General features: G+C 39.7%; 1 protein-coding gene across 2 annotated transcripts in view; it reads left to right on the forward strand.

Annotated features, from left to right (window-relative positions):
• poc1b (POC1 centriolar protein B) overlaps positions 1–24,597 on the forward strand; it is a 50,889-nt gene that overhangs the window by 14,386 nt on the left and 11,906 nt on the right. Inside the window, exon 12 of one of the 2 annotated variants that reach the window (XM_080864538.1) lies at positions 82–291. The exons of the other annotated variant lie outside the window; for it this stretch is intronic. Within the exon in view, the coding sequence (XP_080720664.1) occupies positions 82–261 (180 nt within the window). The 3' untranslated portion in view covers positions 262–291. Of the gene's footprint in view, positions 1–81; positions 292–24,597 lie in introns of those variants that run through there. 2 annotated transcript variants of the gene reach the window in all.

Below are 24,597 nucleotides of genomic sequence, written 5' to 3' on the forward strand. Positions count from 1 at the left end.
GGTAAATATCACATTGTTTTGTGTTATATTTTTAAATAGCACATAAAATACCGACATGTTTCTTTTTAACCTACTTGCCAGGATGGTGAAGAACAGTTCCCAGAAGAAGTGGTAAAGATCGTAGTCACCAGACATGCAGCAGTGTCTCTTCCAGCCGTCGCTAAAATTGTGATTGAAGGAACAGCTGTCCTGGAAGACCTTGATGTGCCCAGAGCGTGTGCCTTAATGATGGGACTTACAGTGGGGCAAAAAAGTATTTAGTCAGCTACCGATTGTGCAAATTCCCCCACTTAAAATGATGACAGAGGTCAGTAATTTGCACCAGAGGTACACTTCAACTGTGAGAGACAGAATGTGAAAAAAAAATCCATGAATCCACATGGTAGGATTTGTAAAGAATTTATTCGTAAATTAGGGTGGAAAATAAGTATTTGGTCACCTCAAACAAGGAAAATCTCTGGCTCTCACAGACCTGTAACGTCTTCTGTAAGAAGCTTTTCTGTATAAAAGACACCTGTCCACAGCCTCAAACAGTCAGACTCCAAACTCCGCCATGGCCAAGACCAAAGAGCTTTCGAAGGACACCAGGAAAAGTATTGTAGACCTGCACCAGACTGGGAAGAGTGAATCTACAATAGGCAAGCAGCTTGGTGTGAAAAAATCAACTGTGGGAGCAATCATCAGAAAATGGAAGACATACAAGACCACTGATAATCTCCCTCGATCTGGGGCTCCACGCAAGATCTCATCCCGTGGGGTCAAAATGATCATGAGAACGGTGAGCAAAGATCCCAGAACCACACGGGGGGACCTGGTGAATGACCTGCAGAGAGCTGGGACCAAAGTAACAAAGGTCACCATCAGTAACACACTACAACGGCAGGGAATCAAATCCCGCAGTGCCAGACGTGTTCCGCTGCTGAAGCCAGTGCATGTCCAGGCCCGTCTGAAGTTTGCCAGAGAGCACATGGATGATACAGCAGAGGATTGGGAGAATGTCATGTGGTCAGATGAAACCAAAGTAGAACTTTTTGGTATAAACTCAACTCATCGTGTTTGGAGGAAGAAGAATACTGAGTTGCATCCCAAGAACACCATACCTACTGTGAAGCATGGGGGTGGAAACATCATGCTATGGGGCTGTTTTTCTGCCAAGGGGACAGGACGACTGATCCGTGTTAAGGACAGAATGAATGGGGCCATGTATCGTGAGATTTTGAGCCAAAACCTCCTTCCATCAGTGAGAACTTTGAAGATGAAACGAGGCTGGGTCTTCCAACATGACAATGATCCAAAACACACCGCCCGGGCAACAAAGGAGTGGCTCCGTAAGAAGCATTTGAAACTCCTGGAGTGGCCTAGCCAGTCTCCAGACCTCAACCCCATAGAAAATCTGTGGCGGGAGTTGAAAGTCCGTGTTGCTCGGCGACAGCCCCAAAACATCGCTGCTCTCGAGAAGATCTGCATGGAGGAATGGGCCAAAATACCAGCTACTGTGTGTGCAAACCTGGTAAAGACCTATAGTAAACGTTTGACCTCTGTTATTGCCAACAAAGGTTATGTTACAAAGTATTGAGTTGTATTTTTGTTATTGACCAAATACTTATTTTCCACCCTGATTTACGAATAAATTCTTTACAAATCCTACCATGTGGATTCATGGATTTTTTTTTTCACATTCTGTCTCTCACAGTTGAAGTGTACCTCTGGTGCAAATTACTGACCTCTGTCATCATTTTAGGTGGGGGAACTTGCACAATCGGTGGCTGACTAAATACTTTTTTGCCCCACTGTATATACGCTCTCAATCTGAGCTACCCCAAACAAGTAAAGAACACTCTAGAGGTATTCCAGGTGTTTCTGGAACTTGATGGGCTTAAAGCCAGCCCACGGGTAATGTCTCTTAAGTACAAACTTCTGTCATAAAACAAATGTAATTTAGGCTGCAATATTCAGATGTGCTGATGCTTGTGTTTTTTATGCAGTCTTAGACAAGTGTAGTTTTGAGAGTTCATAATGCGTATAACCTTACCTTTGGATTGTTGCGTTGTTAAATATTAAAATGTTTTGTAATTTTCTTGATTCTATGATATTTACCAAGTTGATAGGTTAAAGTTAATGCTTAATAATAAGCAGATTTGCAAAAACAAATTGCCTTACGTTGCAATGTTTGTTTTCTGAGGTATTTTAGAAGGGTGTGATTTAAAATTATTGTTATTTGGAAGATTTTATAAATATATATTTGCTGCTTTATTTAATATACCTTTACAAATCTTTATAGTGGTTCTCAAAGTCAGTCATCAGGCCCCACTGCTCTACTTGTTTCTATTAATAACTAAACACTGTTGATTGGATGGTGTGTTCAGTTAATCAGAAGTTGTAGACACCATTGTGGAGTAAGAAAAACGAAGTAAATTGGCATGTTTTAGCTTCTGATTCAACCTTGTCCAGGTAATAAACATGTTACATTTTCTTTTGTTGCTGAGGTTGTTTGTGGAGGAATTGTACTGAAATACATTGTTTTTGCCCACTCATTTATAATTACAGGGCTGCTGTAATGTTTGATTTATGTTGTATGACACAGAAGTGTATTTCTTCGAAAATGTTATGCAATAAACTGTTTCATCAGTTGGAATAATTTAAATGGCTATGTTTGCATGGATAATTGTGAGTAGGATATATGTAAAAAAGTAAGTTAGATTAACTCAACTAATGTAATTTGTCAACTCAATATTACCAGGAATTCTAAATTAATATTAGGTTGCTTAAACTTAATTATGCTTTTAGAGGTCAAAGTAAATCATGTTGGTTTGTTGAACCAGTTGAGTTAGCCAAACCTAAAAATTTCTTGCTAGATTTACTTAATAATATGCAAAATTTGTAACTTAAAAAGCTGAGTGGAAATTGTTACCTCAATTTTTTTAAGTTAAGCCAACAAAACATTTTTTAGAGAGGTCACTAAGAGGCCTCTGGTTTTGTTGTTTGAAATATACAGCTGCACCATGCAACTACCTTGCATGGTGCAGCTGTATATTTCTACGTTTCTTTAAATGTAGCACAGTCCCTCCTTGCGTCTCTTATAGTTAAGTGGAAATACAGCGCAAGATATTACATGGAGAGTTTTACCATCCCATTGAACAGATTCCAGTCAGCAGTAAAAGAAATACAATGAATGGCAAATGTTTTATTAGTTAGAGGTGGGAATCACCATACATCCCACGATACGATATTATCACAATACTTAATGCACGATACGATATTATTGCGATTTCTTTTTTAAATATCTGCGATATTCAGATTCTGTACATAAAGGTAAACTTTATCAATATTCATTTTATCTAATATCAAAGTCTCGCACTCAGTCTTTCTCTCATTTCAGTCAGTTTTATTGTTGACAAACTGAACTGTTTGTATTACAGTCTAGTCCAACTTAACTGAATGCAGCCATCTGGTATAGCTATTCTGAACTATGCAATTTATGAAAACTATGCAGCCCATTCAGCAACTGAAGAATTTGAAAGTAAATTAAAACAAAATATAATTTTACATTAAATAAAAAAGTTTTAAACTTAGTTAAAATAAAACATGTCTTAAATTAAAATAAGTAAACTGTCATGTTTATTGCTGCCAAAAAACAAGTTAAACACATTTGGACAGTGAAGGAATGTCAGGATTCTTGCTCAGAAAAAGGAGCTGATCAACATGCTCTGAAGTCAGAGCACAAAAACTTTTTTTGTAACAAAATATCGATTTCTGCTGTCCCTGTATCGATACATTATTAGCAAACAAAATATCACGATACTACACAGTATCGATTTTTTTCCCCCCACCCCTATTATTAGTTAATCGAAAGCAGAAGGTTTGATTTGGTTACTTGTGCCAATTCTAGTGTTCCTGCAGACGTTAGCAATACCAGTTTAAACAGACAAGGTGTCCTCTACTAACAGGCCGCCTACCATCTGTGTGGGAATGTGCCTCTTTTGTAGCCATGTATGGTACACTTCTATGTGAATAAGTGTGCAGTATTGATAGTATGTTAATTTATAAGGAACATCTGTCAATTCTCAACATGTTGGCCATGTGCATTTGTGTGATTGCATAGAACACAGAAGACCCTGCCTCTCTACAGTCCTCTCTGGCTTTCTGTGCAGGGGAAGTACAGGATATTGGATGGCCCGGAGGTTTAGATACCAGATTTAAGTGCTGTAGAGGAGAACACGAGTGACAAGACACGACGGAAATGAGCTAAAGATAGTAATGGGTGGAGGAGGGGTTCACTTTCCACCAGGACACAGACTCCCAGAGGCTGCATAACAGCCTCACATTCACACATACCCACACACAAATACACACTGCTGCACTTGGGCAAACGTGCTCTTGTACACTTGGTCCAAGCACTTTCATTCATACTATATCCTCCCATAGTCTGTTTGGTTCACACTGTCTTTTACTCACATGGTTATGAAGGGATATACTGATAAAAATGCAGGAATATAGAACATTTATGCACCTAATATAAATTTACATGTAATGATTATTTGATTTGTGTGATTTTATGTAATTTAAGAACTTTACAGGTGTGCAAATTTTTGCCCCTTAGGTTGCAGTTTTCACATTTTTACAAAGCACTATTCATATGTAAACTAGCACTGTGTTTAAAATGAAACCAGTGTCCAGTGTTTTTAAATACATAATGTATACAGGAGCATTCCTCTTAAGAGATGAGCTAAAAAGATTTAAAATCGTATACTGACCTGTTTTGTGTTTATTAATTTTTATTTTATTTATTAATTTATATGTTTTGTTTTTAAATGCTGTTCTGTCTTCTAGTCAGTAAACCATTAATAGTCATAAAATTAAGGAGTCACATATTTAGCCTTGAGAGGCCAAATATGGGCAGCAGTTTCCCTAATGCAGCTCACAGAGTGGAGCACAGTCTGTGCAAGTGAAATATTACTTAAGGCTTCCTGAGCATATGACGACTCCATGCAGTCACAGCGGAACCCCTTCTTCAGACACTGTACACGTCACATAATGCTGCGAGACTCCCCATGGCGCTTCCAGTCTATCCGATGCTTGCATGTAAGTGTCCCAAAACTTGATCCTCCTCATCAAAAATACAAGAGAAAGGCAAGCCTTATTACTAATTCACAAGGTTCTCTCTTCAAGTTCACATCTGTCTTTTTCCCCTCCTCTCCTCTTTCCCTCCTCCCTCTTTCCTTTTTCTGCTTGCCTTTAATCTCAACCTTGCGCAACACCGACTTACAGGAAGCACTTTGTGGTGTCCTCCAAACAAAGAAACATTTTTTTGTAACTCTTGATTGCTGTGTATAAAAATGGTGTTGCTTCTCTGTTTCTTAGATTAAATATGTTGCATAACCACAATTACGGATAGCATTTACATGCTTTTGTCAAAAAGGCCACTGTGTAAACGGTCTGCTCACGCTTTAACTTGACGTTCTCTAAAACCTGTCTACTTATGTAATGATCAGTTTACTGCTGTTTGTCAAACAGTTGTTTTCCAACATGAGCAGTTTGACAGATAGTGATTCACATAGTGTGGCACTATGTGAATCACTATGTGAATCACTATGTGGCTGAGCATGTACAGACATTAACACTTTACTCTTACAATGTGAACTTTTTTTTGACACTTTGCCTCCTGTAGGTTTCAATGAAGAAATCAACATACTTTTTTTTTTCTTCTTTTTTTTAAATATATGTCTTTGTACTCTTACGTCAGATAATTTTCAGCTCTGTGTGCTTTTCATTGATTGGATGGGTCATTTAGTTGCGGTATGTGTCATAGGAGTTTAGTGAGTAAGTTTGATATCTGCGTTACTAATTGCATAAGATTTTTCATTGTTAGATATTGCTTGGGACATTATCGATTACTTGGTATTTAGACTTACTTTAGGTTTATTTTATTGACAGTTTCATTTTTTTTCGAGGCACTGACTTTTCAGATTCTTACCAGGGCAAAAGGTTTTTCTTGTAGATCATTTATTTATCATCTGAATTAAATAAGGTGTCCTTCTGATTGGATTTTTTCACTTCTGTGTCAGATCTACGTTGTAACTTGCACTATAACCGGAACACTGTACCCTACGCCGTTGTCTTCTACGTAACCTGAGGTTCACCTCCAAAGAAATGTAACCGCTGGGTTGACTTGCCAACACTGTTTGGATCAGCTGGTTGTTTTGTTTGTGGCTTTCTTAACCTTTTGCCAACACGAACATTGCAGAGTGCCCTCTGGTGGACAAACTATGAAACAACTCATAATATGGTTGTGCACCGTGTTATGCGGCTAATTTTGTTCAAGATGAATTTGTACGATGAAGGTATGATACCAATACAGCACAACTACATCCTGGATATAGATCCATTTTTAAAAAGATGACTCCCTGCACAAACCTGTTACTTCCAATGCCAACATCTGTAAATTGCTAGTTTATATCTGCTCTCAGTATAATCGTTTTCAAGGGTGATTTTGTGTAGAATCCATGTAGTACAAATTGCTATTATTAAATTAACTGTAATTCTATAATTGTCATTTTTCCACAAGGACAATACAACTATTTCTGAACTTTCATTTTTGTCATTTGAAACATCTTATTTTCTGCCACCTACCTCAAACAGTTCTTCACGTTTGACTAACTCTCTGCTCTCTTAATGCTCTCTGAAGGTTACACCAGTATCCTCAGGTGCCACTGGTAGGAATGTGCTGACAGTCGGTCCTTGCAGTAAGCTAAGAATAGACTGTGAGGTCTATTACAAGTATTACCAGGACACCTGAAAGGCAAAGATGTGTTGCATTTTATTTTCCTGCTTGTTGTGAGAATTAAATGGAGGCTAAGGTGAGAGATAAAAATAGAACTTGGATGAGACAAAGAAGGACAAATTTGATAATGATGTCATCCTTCCAATGAGAATCTGGCCAGAAGGGAGAAGGAAACACATATTGAAACATTAGTTGCACTTTAATTACACTTTTTATTAGGCTTTATGTTTATTTTTTGTTTGTTTTTTAATAATTCCAAACTTGCTAATTCTAAATAGGGAAGGATTCATTCACAGTTTGTTGAATATATTTTATTGCAGTGCAGTGTTTTGCTGGGAAACCTTGGGTCCAGGCATTCATGTGGGTTTTCCTTGACATTGGTATTGCTTTGACCAGCACACTGTCTACGGCAGCAGCAAGACATTGTAAAACAGCTTTAGGGAAATTAACAAAAACTTAAGGCCATGAACTGGAATCTATACAGCTGTCACTTGATCTGGTCAGGTGTCCCTGGAATGCGAGGAACAAGCAATCCACTACCAATGTGCTGATGCACAGACTAGTGAAAAATGTTTTTTCACTAGATGTATCAAGTGGGTAGTTTTAATGTTGTAGGTGATTATTGTATTGGTATTTTGATTTAAAATTGATTTAAAGTTTAATAATTTCTGATTTTTAGAAATATACTTTGACTTGAATCTAATGTGCACTCACACATTTGCTTTAACTGAAAATACAGGCTACAAATGTATCTAATATATTTAAGTTCATCTAACAGTGGTGGACTCAACTGCAGCTAACCCATTTAAGAGAACCAGTGCATATGTCTGTGGAAATAACAGGCTACCTTAATGTTTGGCTGTGTTGCACGTTGATGCTATTTTCTCCCTGAGTGGAGGCAGAGAGGATGTGGCCTGGTGAACTGTGTAGGCAGATCAGACGCCTCATGGCTCTGCTGCTGGCCGAGTCTATTTCTGTATAACTCATCTAGGCTTGCAGAAAAAGTGGACATTGATTTTTTTTCTTCTTCTTCTCCTGAACAGTTTTTTATATTCTTTTCTTTTTTTCTTTCTTCTTCCCATTGAGAGGCCTACCTGCCGACCTTGAGTGACTAGGGGCAAGGTTAGCTAAAACAGGACTGTGCTTTGAATGGACTCTAAGAAATTGAGTTTTAAATGTGTTAGGCACTGGCTGCTTAGATAAAACCCAATATAATGCTCTAACTGAATCAGTATGGTGTGTTTTTGTGAAGCCTGATTTTGTTTACAACAGTCTCAAAGAAAATGTACCTTCTAGGGTGGTTTATAAAATATACCAGTAGAACATTTTCTTATTTACCTTTCTGTTTTCATTAATGCCTCATCCTCTTAGATAACTTAGTTGCTCATTCTACTGCTATAACTTTCTCTCTGTTTCTCTCACACACAATTATGCAGTATACCTCAGTAAGTAAACTGGTTTTCACCAGCTATTGCAGAAATGACTAAAATGTTGTAAGCTGGCTACTGCACGACTCAGAATCAGCCCTACACATAAGGACTTTCAGTTCAGGACTTTTTGGTGGAAAAAATAATTCACCTGGAGCTTGATCCCTGCAGTGGAAGTGTAGTGATTCCTAACAAACGTCACTAGTTCTTCGGAAACATTCTAAAACTTGGAATGACATGTTTGTAAAAGTGGCTGTGCGCCAGTCTTTTATTCACACATGGGTGTGTATGCGCATTACTCTGTATATGCGAACCCCTGTGCAATTTTTTGCACACCCATGCATATGTCTGCAAGGGAGGATTAATGGAAAGGGCTCAGAAAATAAATCCATTTCCTGTGAGATGAGAAAGCCACTGGTCACGGTTTCTCTCCGGAGGTGCAGCTGTAACCCAATACCTCGTCACTCCCAGGTTAAACCCCACCATCTCTCACTGCTACCCCCCTCCTGTTAAGCTCATAGTCCACCTGTGAGGAAGTCATTCATCTCTCTGCTCCCAGGAGAGGGATAAGTGGATCCCCCTAGTCTGGCCACAGTTGCCCTGATGCCAATAATGGGCTTTTATTGTTTGATGTAACCCTTCTCTTCCTCTTTCTTTTCCAGACCTAATCTCAGATCTTAATACTTCTGTTATAAATACTTCTGTTATAAACTATTCCATGTACTACTGTTCTACACATGTCGGGGTTTTTTTTCTCAGTCTTCCATGGACATTTCATACATTGAGCATTCACATCTGTTGCATAAGTCCAGTTTCCTCTTAAGTCATCTTCACGCACATTATACATTGACATTTTTCCCCCCACTTCTGTCTAATCAAATAATGTGAGGTAGAATGTCTTTAATCATGCACACTACAGTGCAAAATAGTGGGTGTTTTTAGGAAAACAAGCACTGACTCCAGAATTCACTCAGAAAACATGTTAAAAAAATGGAAATGGATTAGATTTCCATTAAAACCTCAGAGAGACAAATGGTTCAGGGATTTGTCCAGTAATCAGGATGATTCTAACTCAACTTTTGCTGCCGTCCGTTCCGGTCACGTTTTGCTACAAAGTTTTTCACTCGCAGCAGTCACGTTGCACATGATTGTTTGGCTCTTTGTCTCCAGACTTTGGGGGGATACCTGTTTGATCCTTTGAGAAAGTCATGCCTTAATCAAATTTAAACCCAAACAGCAAGGAAACATAATGAAGCTTTTGTGCTAAAAGCTGTGACTGTGTGGTTTCTTTAGAGTGATTATTAGTGATATTGTTGAATTGTGTGTTTTACTGTATTATTTATCTTATTATTTTTCTTTAATTGTTTGCCACAGTTTAGATGCAGGGATTTTGGTTAAAGACGCTTAAGTATTTTGTGGAGGCTTAGCACACAGTATGTGTGGGAACACAGGAAAGGTTAGGTCGCCACTATAGTCTGAGAGGTTGCATTGTTTTACAACGAGACTATGAGCAATTAGCTGTGAGGTTGTTCTGAATGGCAAATGCCTTTCCCACAGGTGCTTTTGCAGTCCTTTTGGTATTAGCTTAAGAGCTAAAGCTGATTAGCAGGCATTTATGTGGCAAGGCAGTTCAATCAAATCTTTCTCGTGGACATCCATCGATGCTGTTTCTGTGCGAGTTGTAGCTTTTGAAACGTCAGTTGTAATAGTTGTGTGAATTGTGTTTAGCAGTATGATGCTTTTAGCATTCAGTGCTCCAGGGTTTCTAACTTTCAACTGCATAGTTGACTTTCTAAGATGTAAAAGGATATATAGTGGGATATGTGGCATGATTACATGCAAGCAATATGTAACTGCTGAAGTTTAAGTGATGCTATGAAGCGTCTTAGAAAATGTTTCTTAGTTTTCTCATATTTTTTTTTACTTGGCTTTTCATCCATTTTGGTGTTTTCAGATTCCAGTGTTTGATGTTCTCAGCTATAACACAGATGTTAAATTAACTGCTTGCTGAGCTGCTTGTTGAACTTATAGTCTATAGTGCAATTATGGGACACAGTACCAATGTTTTTGGTTTTTCTCTGTGCTCCAGCAGATTCCAAATTAAACAATCAATATGCGATTAAAGTGCAGATTTTGGGGCATCATTTCAAGGGGTTTTATAAAAAGTTTGCATAAACTGTTTGTCCAAACATTGTTATAATTCTTAAAAGTGGCCCCCCCCCCCTTTTTTTTTTTTCAGAAGTTCAAAATTAATGGGACAACTTAGTTGTCTTCTGTGATATTTCAGGAATTTTGTTGTTGCTGAGATTCAGTAATGCAAGGGAGAGAAGAAATGAAAATCTCTTGGGATGGTAAGGTGGTGAGGTGGTCTTATAGTTGAAATCGGGTTCTCTGACATAACAGCAGGCACATCCAAACTATAATTTATTTTTAGTGTGTGTTATTCAACAAAATTGGGATCTAAAGTTACTCATGGCGTCATGGTTTCCACATTTTTATAGCAGTAATTTAAAACTGCTTTTCAGAGTTCTTTTAGAACATCCTCAAATTTAGCCTTCCAGTGTCATAGAATTCATGATCTATGAACAAATGCCGTATTAAAAAGAGTCTATAAAACTGTTTAATTTGAGCAAAAGCATAGATGTCCTCATTTTGTCCACATGCCACCTTTTTGGTTGCAAGTCCCCTTGTGACCAGCTATATATGGACTCATAAGTGAGCCTAATGAAGGGAAGTTGCCCATTTATTTCCTCTCCACAGTTAGTTATTCTTAGAAAGTCCCAATGCTGCACCACTTCAAATGCCCCAGTCTAAACTGACATCCAGGACCCTTGTCAAGAACATCTTGTGACACACATCAGTAGCTATGTTTGGAAAAGCTCATGTGAAGCCAATTGACAAGAAGTCTCCTCAAAAACAAAATGCTTTACAAATCCGCTTGAATTCATGTAGGGTTGTGTGTTTTATGTTCTAAGGCTTGTTAACTACCATCAGCACCAGGTAAACTTATGCGGTATAGACACATCAGCTGACTTGTGTGCTCCATCTTTGAGCAGCACCACAGTTGCAGTGATAGTAATTATGGTGTCAGTACTGCTGCCTGGTACAGTGGCAGCAGCGTGGGTAGGTGGATTGATGGGGTTGTGAATAAAGTCTGTTAATCTACAGTTAGAAGATTAACTGTTTTTGAAAAATGATTTTGTGGTTTTGCTTCAGTCAAAACTACAAAGTTAAACTATCTAGTATAGCTGTGAGTTATTTGTGTAAAGGTATCCAGGCTTCTTACTGTAGTAACTGCTTTACGTAGTTAGACTGGACAAACTGTACGGATGGAGAAATTGTGGCACGTTTGGGTTCACTCTCAGCAGTGCAGAAATCAGTCCATTCGTTGCTCCTGTCCTTTTCTTCTCTGAAAATATCTCTCCTGCTTTTCGTTGCCTGACGCAGTTTGATTTTGTTTGATTTTATTTTTTTTAACTTGGCAATACACCATGTTTCCTTTGTTCCTACCACTCACTGCAGAACACAATAGCTTTGGTGTTTGGGATTGCACAGGAGGAAACACTTGATGGTCTCCACAATCACCTTTCGCAGGAGAGAGTGGGCTGAAAGGTTTGGCTAGTTTGACATTAACATTTGACCCATGTGGAGGTGGTACAATAAAATCACAAGAAAGAATCAACTGTCTACAATTTTTCCTTGTCCCTACCGTTCCTACCTCTGGAGTCATTTAACTCCTCTGCAATGGATGAAGCCCTATATTTGCGTACCTTCTGGCAGAATAACTGGTACCTCCTAAAATAAAAAAATTACATTGTTATTATAACTCACACACTCAAACTCACACTTTAAATGGTCAAATGATTAATTTCTCATCAAATAGTGATTTAGAAATTGCCAAGGCTTAAATTTGCAGAGAACCAGGCTAACCCTGAGAACCTTTTGTTCTGGCCTTATAGGCAGAAGTGGACGAGACATTTTAGCAAGACACACAGAATCTGATGTAACCATCCGCTCTGGTATTTAGACTGGACGCCTACATAAAAACCTGGCTTTGATGTTAAGAGGAGTTGGGTGAACCCAGGAATGTCATTGGGGTTACTAAATAAGCATGTCTGCTGCCAACAAATCCTGTCACATCTTCAGAAATTCAAGAAGCACATTCTTATTGCTCACCCACCTCCTCCACCCACATTAAGGTCCGTTCGACTCGGAGCACACCTATACATTTGTCTACACAATTGTGATACTGCTCCTGCTTTTGAGAAATTAATACATAGCTCACTTCTTGGGAAGTTTTGAGTTTTATACCATTCAGTTTGTCTGGAGTAGCTGGAGGAATCGGAAGCGATGTTCTACTTAGAAAAATAGGCAGTATGTTTGCTGTTGAATTTAATCAGCTTTGGGAACACTACCAAGTTACTAATCTGTGATTTGGCAACCTTTTAAAACACATAGAATGCAGGCTTACCAGCTGGCAGACAGAGCTTCATTAAAAAACTACAGACAAATTAATCAGATTAAATATTGTTAAAGAGGAGGAAGTTTTATTTGAACTGGGATCTGAAGTTTAATATTTTCCAGGAAGTGAGTATTTATTTATTTTAGGTCACAGGGTGTCTGATAACTTTTTGTTAAAGTTGTTTTAAATAATAAAAACCTTGAATGTTTTAGTACTTTAGTAAAAAGTTCTTAAAGCTGAAGAACATAGAAAATGTTACAAACTAACACAGTTTACTTTCAAATGTTGTTGGTTTTAAAACAATCAAAAATCATTTTCCCTATTAAACGTTGTGTTAGCTGAATGGCTGTATGAGATAGCTAATGTTTGTATAGCATATTGGGTTAGGGTTAGAACAGGATCCTGTATAAGTCCATATACTGTACATGAATAGTGAAACAGTATGGAACATGTAGCTTTTGTGTGAGCCAAAAATCAGCCTAAATATGTCTACAAAGGACTTTAGCCTGAACAGACAGCTGAAGATGTACGGCAAATTTACACATACACTATTTGCTTACTGTGTTCACCTTAATGTGTCCCTCCTCCACCTTTTCAAATCCTGGTTTGTTGTCTTAAAGCTGCTGATCTTCTGGTGCACTGTCAAAAAAATTGAGCATCTACCTAAAAACTGAAGCTAATTTTAATCTTTAAAGAAAGACTGCTGTGAAGATGCACACACTGACTAATACATGGACACATGTGTGGACAGAAAAGGCCTGCTTGTTGTTTGTCTCTTTGATAGAGGGTTGACAGGCAGCTGGGTGCTACAGGGCTCATGAAGACAAACCACAATGCCCACCTGTGGCTGCCGGTGCCTGGGGGAAGTGCTCTGCTCCCTCCTGCCTGTACCGTTAAGGGCAGAGGCACAGCACGGCCTCTAACCCCCTGCTGCTGCAGCAGTCAGTCAAACAGTCTAGCTCTACCACCTTCTTTGAGTGCTCCCTCTGTTGCTCCACATTGATGGAAGCACTAGCTGCTTCCTCTTTGAGGACCTCTCCAGCACAATCAGCTGGCCTTTCTTGTCATTCATTTAGCCACCTGCTATCAGTGTTTCCCACAGGTTGGCATTTTGGAGGGGGTAGATAGTGTTAGAGCTGTATGTGAATTATTGTTGACATTTCAATAAGGAAGCCCGATATTTTGAACTATATTAGATTACGTTAGGTTTTATTTTCACAGCACCATTAAATTTTATATCCTCACCTAACACTGCTGCTTCAGTGAAGTATAGCAGTACTTCAGGTGAATGTCAAGTCTTTGCATAGCCTTGTTGAATACTGTCCTGTGCTTTGTCATCTGTGATTGTAACTGAAGCAACTGTAATCAGTTGCATTACTGGTAATGGGCAGGATTTTTTTTTTTTCTGTTCAGCAGCTGTTCCATGTAGCATGGATGTACAAATAAACTCAGAGCTTTATACTTAAAATCGGGGTTTTTTAAATAACTGTTTTTCAACATGATGCATTTTTAATGAAATTTTTATTGTTTTATTTATTTTTTTGTTGCCAGTACAATACACTTTATTGTCAGTATTATTTGAAGCCACATTCAGTTTAAGTTTTTGTCTTTTTTACTCTTGAGTGAATTCTCTGTTGTGCCGTCAGCCACTCATTTGTGACTGTTAATGGATTACTGTAAGGGAGCAGAAGAGCGCCAAGAGCATGAACGTCACATCCTTTGAATTTCTGTGGAAAGGCCATCTGCATGTGGGGAGGGTGTCTGCCATTGTAGAAGGTCATTCAGTTTAACCAAGGACCTTATGTGCGCTCACTTCCTGAATGATTGCTCTGGTGTTTACTCTGCATTTGTTATGGTTATGCTTTCTGATTAAAGTAGTTGCAATATTTATACACCTCTCCATTTTGATCATTTCACTGCTATAATTTCAATTACACAATACTTACACTTGAGTAAGATCAATGAACATTGGTATTTCCTCCTTTGCATTACACCTCTGCTCTTATTTCATTCCTATGGATTTGTGATTTTAGCCGGCATGTGTATGTGTGGGTGGGAATGGCCATTAAAATGTGAATAATGTGGTTAAATCTTACTAAGGGGCTTTAAAATGGGCTAATCCTGTGCAAAGCCACAATGACGCTCATTCACTTCCTCGCTGTGAAAGCACTCGCCTCCTCTTGAGACTTTGGTGGGAAAGAAACCAAAGGCAGTCCTCTGGTTAGGATATGAGTTTCTAAACTTCTCAGTGAAAGGCTAATTTCCTCTCTAACAAGAGTCTTTCTTAGGAACCTTTGCTGTGATGTATACCTATTCAAAGCCATTTAAATGAAAGCTGCAGGTGTATGTCATCAGGATGGAAAGTTTTCAGATTGGTTTGCAAAGAGATTTTCCTAGATTTGTTATTTTATTTTTATCTAATGTTATTTTTGGCATTAAAATAATATAGGTTTAGAGTCAACTCAAAACTTAAGATGGTGATGAATCATAGCATACAAAGATTTTTTTCAAGATACCATTGACTGCTGCAATGAAACTGTCAAAACAGACAGCGCTCACTATTTCTGTTTGTGGTCCTTTTTAGTGTCTGCACTGTTTAGTCAGATCTTTGTACAGGGTGTACCAATATAATCAGATAGCAGAGACTCTGCCATTTGGCACGTAACGGAGAGAAAAGTGGAAGTATAAAGAGGAAATCCAGTTTAAAAAAAGAAAGAAAAACAACACAACCCCCCCCCCCCCCCCCCCCCACCTCCACCCCATACATAGGATCTACAAGACCCAATGAAAAGTAAGGAACTGGGAGTAAAACAAAAGTAGAAAACTGACTTTGTTCCCTGGCATTGACATCAATGACGTAAATAGTTTTGGGGTTTTTTTTTTTGGTTTTTTTGTAATTTGATTTAGTTAAATGAGTGTGCCTCGGGTTATGTTGGTACCTCCTGTTCAGCCCGGCGATGCATTGTTAGCTCAGGTTTTGGCAAAAAGATCTCTGTTTAATGATATCCGCATGTGCAGCATTGATTAAATCTGTCTACAAGTGAACCCAGAGAGCTATGTTTCATGTTCAGGCCCTCATGACGGTAAACATCCTCCAGAAGTGTCCTTAAGCCAAGTGGTGATTTTTATTTTTTTAAAACTTTTTTTCCCCATGGGTACTGCTGTTGGCTCTTACTTCAAATCTCCTGAGGGGAAGCAGTTTCAAAAAAGGATTTTGCTTTTCAAATTGACATAAATGAGAACAGTATGCAACGGCTAGGGAAATACAAAAAAAAAAGACTTATTACTAATTGATCTTTGGTGATTTAATAGAGATGAATATTGAGGTCTCGGAAAGGCCACTGACTGAGCGTCAGTTGTAATCTAGAAGCTTCAGTTGTGGTGAATCCCTTGGGATTCATAGAAAACTTGGGCTCATACAACTAATATATTTAAACTCTCAGTGACTCTGTCTTAAAATTGTTATGTTGTCTTGTCAATTTTGGAGGTTTTTTTTGTATTATAGCTATCAGTCGGTCTCTTAATGTGATATTTAGTCTCTGATTAGTTTGCTCATCATCAAGTGGCAATATATGGACTGACAAAAATTCTCTCAACCATGTTTACAGGTGTTATGTAATGGGTGAGCTTATTCAGCCATTACAAAAAAACTGACTTATTAAGTGAAAAAGTGCCTTCATATCCGACAGCAATAACAATTGCTGGCATGAAGACAAGAACTGAAATGGTGTGTGGGCGTATTTGCATGGGTGTGATCATTTATGATTCTGTCCATTGATGCCTCAATTTTGAAAGCATCACAAATGGTGCGCGAGTCCTGCTCATTTCAGATTCATGTTTACTGTGTGGGCATTTGAGAGTGAATTACAGCCATGTCAAGAAAACATGTTCCTGCCTGTCTTCATCATAGCATAAATTGGAGGTCGTCTCCACAAGAGCAAAACCAAAACAGACCCAGTGTTTTTTATGTTGTTATGACCTTGACTCAGTAGATTAAAATCAACACTGTTTGGTGTAAAACCTTTAGTGCCCTTCTGTTGTTGCCATCATAATTCAGTTGAGTGGAGGACATGTTGACTTTGTCGTCTTATCTTAGTGTGAAGAAAGTCGTGGCAGGAACCAAATGGTGTTCGGCATTAATGATTAACAAGATTCATGTTAAACATTATTTACGCAGTAGGAAGGGTTTTCATCAGGGAAACCATTAGGCCCAGTCGACCAGCAGTTTTTAGGGCAGTGTGGTGCTATTTAATGTTACACTTATATATTTTTTCCTTTTTACACTTTTTTTTAAACCTCTATTTAACTAGAAAGTGAAATTATTTACACTGTAACACCTGTAACACTAACACTATCTGCTTGCTAACTGTTCAATTTGTAGAAACCTTTTAATACAGACCATAAACAGAGCGAGAGTTGTTTTATACTCAAAACTTGAGGATGAATAGGTATTTTATTAAAAATGTAGGGAACTTGGAATGTTCAAAGGAATGCATAAAAACACATAGAGGTAGAACAGCTGTGGATAGAAAACTAACTAATAATCAGTTATCCACAGTAAGGGAGGGCTTGGACATGACCTTCTCAGAGGCAGCAAAATTTAATTTCCTGCCCCTTGGTTGTCTTGTAATGCCATGTTAATAGCTTCCTGCTCGCATGCATTGTAGCCAGGCTGCCACTCGTGCTTGTCTATTTCCGCCACAGCATGCCACCCTTGTATATACATGGGTGACAAGAATATGGACACAGACAAACACACACATATACCAGTTACATGACAAGAATTTCTTTCCTTTGACAGGTGAATATATTCATCTTTGAAATACATTCATTAAATAACCGACTGTATACAGTCGTGTGAAATTCACCCCAAGGTCAGACCATAGGGAGTGCAGAATGATTAGGCAAGTTGTATTTTTGAGAAATAATTTTATTATTGAACAACAACCATGTTCTCAATGAACCCAAAAAACTCATTAATATCAAAGCTGAATGTTTTTGGAAGTAGTTTTTAGTTTGTTTTTAGTTTTAGCTATTTTAGGGGGATATCTGTGTGTGCAGGTGACTATTACTGTGCATAATTATTAGGCAACTTAACAAAAAACAAATATATACCCATTTCAATTATTTATTTTCACCAGTGAAACCAATATAACATCTCCACATTCACAAATATACATTTCTGACATTCAAAAACAAAACAAAAACAAATCAGCGACCAATATAGCCACCTTTCTTTGCAAGGACACTCAAAAGCCTGCCATCCATGGATTCTGTCAGTGTTTTGATCTGTTCACCATCAACATTGCGTGCAGCAGCAACCACAGCCTCCCAGACACTGTTCAGAGAGGTGTACTGTTTTCCCTCCTTGTAAATCTCACATTTGATGATGGACCACAGGTTCTCAATGGGGTTCAGATCAGGTGAACAAGGTGGCCATGTCATTAGTTTTTCTTCTTTTATACCCTTTCTTGCCAGCCACGCTGTGGAGTACTTGGACGCGTGTGATGGAGCATTGTCCTGCATGAAAATCATGTTTTTCTTGAAGGATGCAGACTTCTTCCTGTACCACTGCTTGAAGAAGGTGTCTTCCAGAAACTGGCAGTAGGACTGGGAGTTGAGCTTGACTCCATCCTCAACCCGAAAAGGCCCCACAAGCTCATCTTTGATGATGCCAGCCCAAACCAGTACTCCACCTCCACCTTGCTGGCGTCTGAGTCGGACTGGAGCTCTCTGCCCTTTACCAATCCAGCCACGGGCCCATCCATCTGGCCCATCAAGACTCACTCTCATTTCATCAGTCCATAAAACCCTAGAAAAACCAGTCTTGAGATATTTCTTGGCCCAGTCTTGATGTTTCAGCTTGTGTGTCTTGTTCAGTGGTGGTCGTCTTTCAGCCTTTCTTACCTTGGCCATGTGTCTGAGTATTGCACACCTTGTGCTTTTGGGCACTCCAGTGATGTTGCAGCTCTGAAATATGGCCAAACTGGTGGCAAGTGGCATCTTGGCAGCTGCACGCTTGACTGTTCTCAGTTCATGGGCAGTTATTTTGCGCCTTGGTTTTTCCACACGCTTCTTGCGACCGTGTTGACTATTTTGAATGAAACGCTTGATTGTTCGATGATCATGCTTCAGAAGCTTTGCAATTTTGAAACTGCTGCATCCCTCTGCAAGATATCTCACTATTTTTGACTTTTCTGAGCCTGTCAAGTCCTTCTTTTGACCCATTTTGCCAAGGGAAAGGACGTTGTCTAATAATTATGCACACCTGATATAGGGTGTTGATGTCATTAGACCACACCCCTTCTCATTACAGAGATGCACATCACCTAAAATGCTTAATTGGTAGTAGGCTTTCGAGCCTATACAGCTTGGAGTAAGACAACATGCACGAAGAGGATGATGTGGACAAAATACTCATTTGCCTAATAATTCTACACTCCCTGTACATTGCTTGGAGAAACTGCAGGAAAATCCAGGTGAAAAAAATCCAGGAGAAAGCTGCTACTCTCCAAATAGAACAGCATGGCTTAGCATTTCAAATTTTCTTCTGAACAAATCGCAAAACCTCTACAATAGAGTACTTTGATTAGATGAGACCAATTAAAACAAAACAAAAAACCTTTAATTACAGGACAAAATTTGGGTACATTGCTCTTTATATCTAGATAGAAAATACAAACAGATCAACACACAAGATGGTGTCACGCCTGCTGGACATTTCTACCTGATGCACCTCCAACAGTGCTCTTTGACGGGACTACCCTGGGGGAGCCACGGTAAACACCTGTAGAGCCTTGATTGGGTCATCAGCTGAGGACCACCAGTCGATTACGATTTGCTTTAACCTCAGTACATCTCCTGGTGGTAGAGTGATGACCAGGATCTTTTCCTGGCACCCCTTGTTGCTGCCTTAGGGTTTTTTTTTTGGTACCCACATCTCTTTAAACACAACCAGAAACTAGCTTTTCCTGCTTCCTCCGCCAGTTCCTTGGTTACTCTTCTGTGTCCTGCTTCTGTGAAGTGGAGTAGATTTGAAGTTGAGAAGCTGACGAAGCCCGACACCGTAGTTCCACTGGGAATACTACAGCATTACAGCCGGCCTACCTGCACTCAGCTGCCAGGTCAGGGTACTTGGATTGCTTCAGCTCATGGGCAGCCTCTGAATAAGTACCAGCTTCTTTCAGCATGATTCTATGGCGTCACTAATGGTTTAAAGTTCCACAGCTAATATGACGAATGACCAAAACTGTCTAGATCCTTCCGTCCGTCCATCCATCCTTCAGCCTATCTGAGGCTGCTACTACAGGTGTTGTAGCCTAACCAAAGACACAGACCTCCCTTTCCCCAGCCACCTCGTCCAGCTTATCCAAGGAAACACCAAGGCATTATCAGGCCAGCCAGAGATGTCATCTCTACAGCTTGTCGTGGGTCTTCCCCAGTGGGACATGCCTGATAAAACTCATCCAGGAGTCGCTTTTATAAAATGCCTGAACCATGTCAGCCAGCTCCTTTTGATGTAGAGGAGTAGTGACTCTACTCTGAGCCCCTCTCAGGTGCTGAGCTCCTCACCTTATCTTTAAGGGAGATGCCAGCTGCTCTTTGGAGAAAGCTCATTTGTTTGTAGTTGTGATTTCATTCTTTCAGTCACTACCCAGTGCTCATGACCAGAGGAGAGGGGAGACATAGATTGGCTGAGCTTTGCAGCGCACCCTCACAATACATTTTGGTGTGCCAGGGCTGTCTGGCATCCTTCATCGTGCCACCTGATCAAAATCCCCACCACGTGCTGATCAGTTGACAGCATAGCTCCTCTTGTCACCCAAATGTCCAGAACCACAGATCCAAAGATACAATTACAAAACTGATCATCATCCTACAACCTAGGGTGTCCTCGTGCCACGTGCACTTATGGAGATCCTTATATTCGAACATGGTGTTTGTTATGGACAAAGTGTTTGCATAGAAATCCAGTAACAGAATACCGCTCAGGTTCAGCTGCAAACGCGTCGTTTTACAGGAAGCAAACAGAGGTGATATAATACTCACCCCTGCTCGCAGCCTCTTACTGAGGGCAACTCCAGACTGGAACAGAGTCTAGCCCCTGTCCAGGACACTGGTCCCATTACTCAAGCTGCGCATTGAGGTAAGATTGACTATATCTAGTTCGTATCTCTCAATCTCACACACTACCCCGAGTTCCTTCCCCACCAGAGGTGTAGTTCCATGTCCAGACAGTCAGGGATCAGTCCAAGAGCTGTGTATTTGATTTAGGTCAGGTGAACATTGGGGTTAGTCAGTGGAATGAGTTCATTCATCCTCCAGGAACTGCCTGCCTTGAGTCTCATAATGGGTCCCACAGTGGGTCCAAAGATTTCATCCTGAACCCTAATGTCAAGCAGGGTGCCATTGCGTAGCCTGTAGAGGTCTTAGCATCGCTGTATGGATATGCTTTCCTAGACCATCACTGACCCACCATCAAAACCTACTACTGGTGCACTTTGTTTTTCACTGATGATACCAGGTTCACCCTGAGCAGATGTAACAGATGTGAAAAGGTCTGGAGAAGCCAAGAAGAACATTATGGTGACTGTAAAATCATACAGGACCCACACAGGAAGGAGCTAGTAGTGACGTGGCCATGGCTTCTTCAGGCCCTTTCACATCTGTCTCACGTCAGATTAATTTCTCACCTGTAAAAAGCACAGTGCGCAAATGGTAGACATGTCAACTCTGGTAATCTATGGCAAATGCCAGTCAACCTTAATGGTGCTCCGCAGTGAGGACAGAGCCCACTAGAGGATGTCGGGTCCTCAGCCCACCCTCATGTTCTTACTGCTTGTTCAGGAACATTGACACCAGTGGGCTGCTGGAGGTCATTTTTATGGGATCTGGCTGTGCTCATCCTTCAATGACCTGGTCAGACTTTCCTACAGTAACTGTCTGTCTCTTTCAATCTCCATGGTCTGAAGACTTTCCTGGGAGACATGGCAAACCTTCTGGCAATGGCATGTATTGATGTGCCATCCTGGATGAGTTAGACTGGTTTTTACACTTCTGTAGGTTCCAAGTATTGCCTTACGCTGCCAGTAGTGATACTGATCCTAGCCAAATGTAAAACTAGTGTGGGGGGAAAAAAGCAATCAGAAAAAATGAGGAGAGGAAAAAAATCTCAGTGGCCTCTTCCTGTAAAACCATTCCTTGTCTCATTGTTGCCCTTCTAGTGTACCTGTTAATGTAATTAACTGATTTATAATCCCATTTGCTACTCTATGTACAGTGGGGCAAAAAAGTATTTAGTCAGCCACCGATTGTGAAAGTGCCCCCACTTAAAATGATGACAGAGGTCAGTAATTTGCACCAGAGGTACACTTCAACTGTGAGAGACCGAATGTGAAAAAAAAATCCATGAATTCACATGGTAGGATTTGTAAAGAATTTATTCGTAAATCAGGGTGGAAAATAAGTATTTGGTCAATAACAAAAATACAACTCAATACTTTGCAACATAACCTTTGTTGGCAATAACAGAGGTCAAACGTTTACTATAGGTCTTTACCAGGTTTGCACACACAGTAGCTGGTATTTTGACCCATTCCTCCATGCAGATCTTCTCGAGAGCAGTGATGTTTTGGGGCTGTCGCCGAGCAACACGGACTTTCAACTCCCGCCACAGATTTTCTATGGGGTTGAGGTCTGGAGACTGGCTAGGCCACTCCAGGACTTTCAAATGCTTCTTACGGAGCCACTCCTTTGTTGCCCGGGCGGTGTGTTTTGGATCATTGTCATGTTGGAAGGTGATGGTGACCTTTGTTACTTTGGTCCCAGCTCTCTGCAGGTCATTCACCAGGTCCCCCCGTGTGGTTCTGGGATCTTTGCTCACCGTTCTCATGATCATTTTGACCCCACGGGATGAGATCTTGCGTGGAGCCCCAGATCGAGGGAGATTATCAGTGGTCTTGTATGTCTTCCATTTTCTGATGATTGCTCCCACAGTTGATTTTTTCACACCAAGCTGCTTGCCTATTATTCACTCTTCCCAGTCTGGTGCAGGTCTACAATACTTTTCCTGGTGTCCTTCGAAAACTCTTTGGTCTTGGTCATGGCGGAGTTTGGAGTCTGACTGTTTGAGGCTGTGGACAGGTGTCTTTTATACAGATGATGAGCTCAAACAGGTGCCATTCATACAGGTAACGAGTGGGGGACAGAAAAGCTTCTTACAGAAGACGTTACAGGTCTGTGAGAGCCAGAGATTTTCCTTGTTTGAGGTGACCAAATACTTATTTTCCACCCTGATTTACGAATAAATTCTTTACAAATCCTACCATGTGAATTCATGGATTTTTTTTTTCACATTCTGTCTCTCACAGTTGAAGTGTACCTCTGGTGCAAATTACTGACCTCTGTCCTCATTTTAGGTGGGGGAACTTGCACAATCGGTGGCTGACTAAATACTTTTTTGCCCCACTGTATATGTTTTTGAGCACTATATTTTAAAAACATGGCAGACAAAGGATTACATGTAACCACTGCCACTGAAACACAAAATTGCAGGTTGTCTCTGAGTTGCTGCTGTGACACATCTTTAATAAAGCCAGTCAAGGGTTTTTAGTCCATTCATCAAGTAATTAGTTATTTATGTTCGAACCACACGACTAATGATAATGATAATGAGGGCTTTACTCTGTGACTCATTACCCTTAAAAATGAAGACATCAGGTGACAAAGCTGCTGTTGTGCTGTGGTTTTAAAAAAAAAAACCATCTGCTTCATGATGTGCAAAGCCTGTTTCCACACCTACGCTGCAAGTGCTTGACCATATTTAATGAACACTGAACAACCTTTTTTGGTAGAGGCTTTCATGAAAAGTCCTCTGATACCACTGTATCCACTTTTAGCATGAGTGGTAACCTATAAACACTATTCATGTGAGTGCTGTGCTTTACCCATTAAGCAACTCCTACATATTTCACATTTAACAAAGCTAAAACTTCTCAAACCCTATTCAAACACTATCCACAACTTATAAGTGACAGAAGGTTTGGATTGCATAATATTTGTGAGATTTTCATGAGCTGGTGAGGTTAGTTTTTTTTTTTTTCTTAATTAGCTCAACTCTGTTTTTCTTTTTGTTTTTCTTTTTGTTTTTCTTGTCCACTGTGGGCATTGCAATACATTTTCGTTGCAATGTTTTTGTAATATTGCCTTATTAACGGTTTTGTGAGTATGTAAGCTGAAGTGAAGCAATATCAACACATGTCGTGCCATGTTTCTGAGATCCTTTCATCCTCCTTTACTTTTTTTTTTCATCCTCCTTTTTTGTTCAGTTTTGATCTTTATCAAGTTCTGAGAGAAATCTGATCCCAGAACTGCTTATTCCATGTCAGTTCTGTCTGTGCAGCTTCAAAGATCTTGATAGCTCTATTAAGGACTCTGCTATTCCATAAATAATACATCATAAATTCAGCCAGTCTAGCATTTTATTTATACTGGTTACTCTTAAACTGTTTATTCTTTATCAGGAGCATTCAGCCAGAACTGTTCACCTTTTTTGTGTGTTTCACTTTATTTCCTTTTCTCTTACTGATGATTTTTTTTTCTTTCCTTTTTTTTTTCTCACTTCTGCATTTGAAGGGACTGCACACCTTATTTAAAAGCAGCACACATTCATTTCAGCACCAGTTTTAATAACACAATGTATGTGTGTGTGTGTGAGAGCGATTATATCAAATTTGTTTTTCTTGTACTGTATGCTTGAGCTATGACATGGAGCATTTCTTGTAGGAATCACTTCCGTGTGTATATCACACATTTCTATTTAAGATATGTGTTGGTGTGAGGCAGGTTTCAAGCTGCTGTTTAGTGCATTCTGTGTGGTGTTATGGGTCTAACCATGTTATTCTGTGTGTGTGGTCTTCTGAGAATGA

The sequence above is a fragment of the Rhamphochromis sp. 'chilingali' genome (assembly GCF_963969265.1).
Source record: "Rhamphochromis sp. 'chilingali' genome assembly, chromosome: 2".
Classification (NCBI taxonomy): domain Eukaryota; kingdom Metazoa; phylum Chordata; class Actinopteri; order Cichliformes; family Cichlidae; genus Rhamphochromis; species Rhamphochromis sp. 'chilingali'.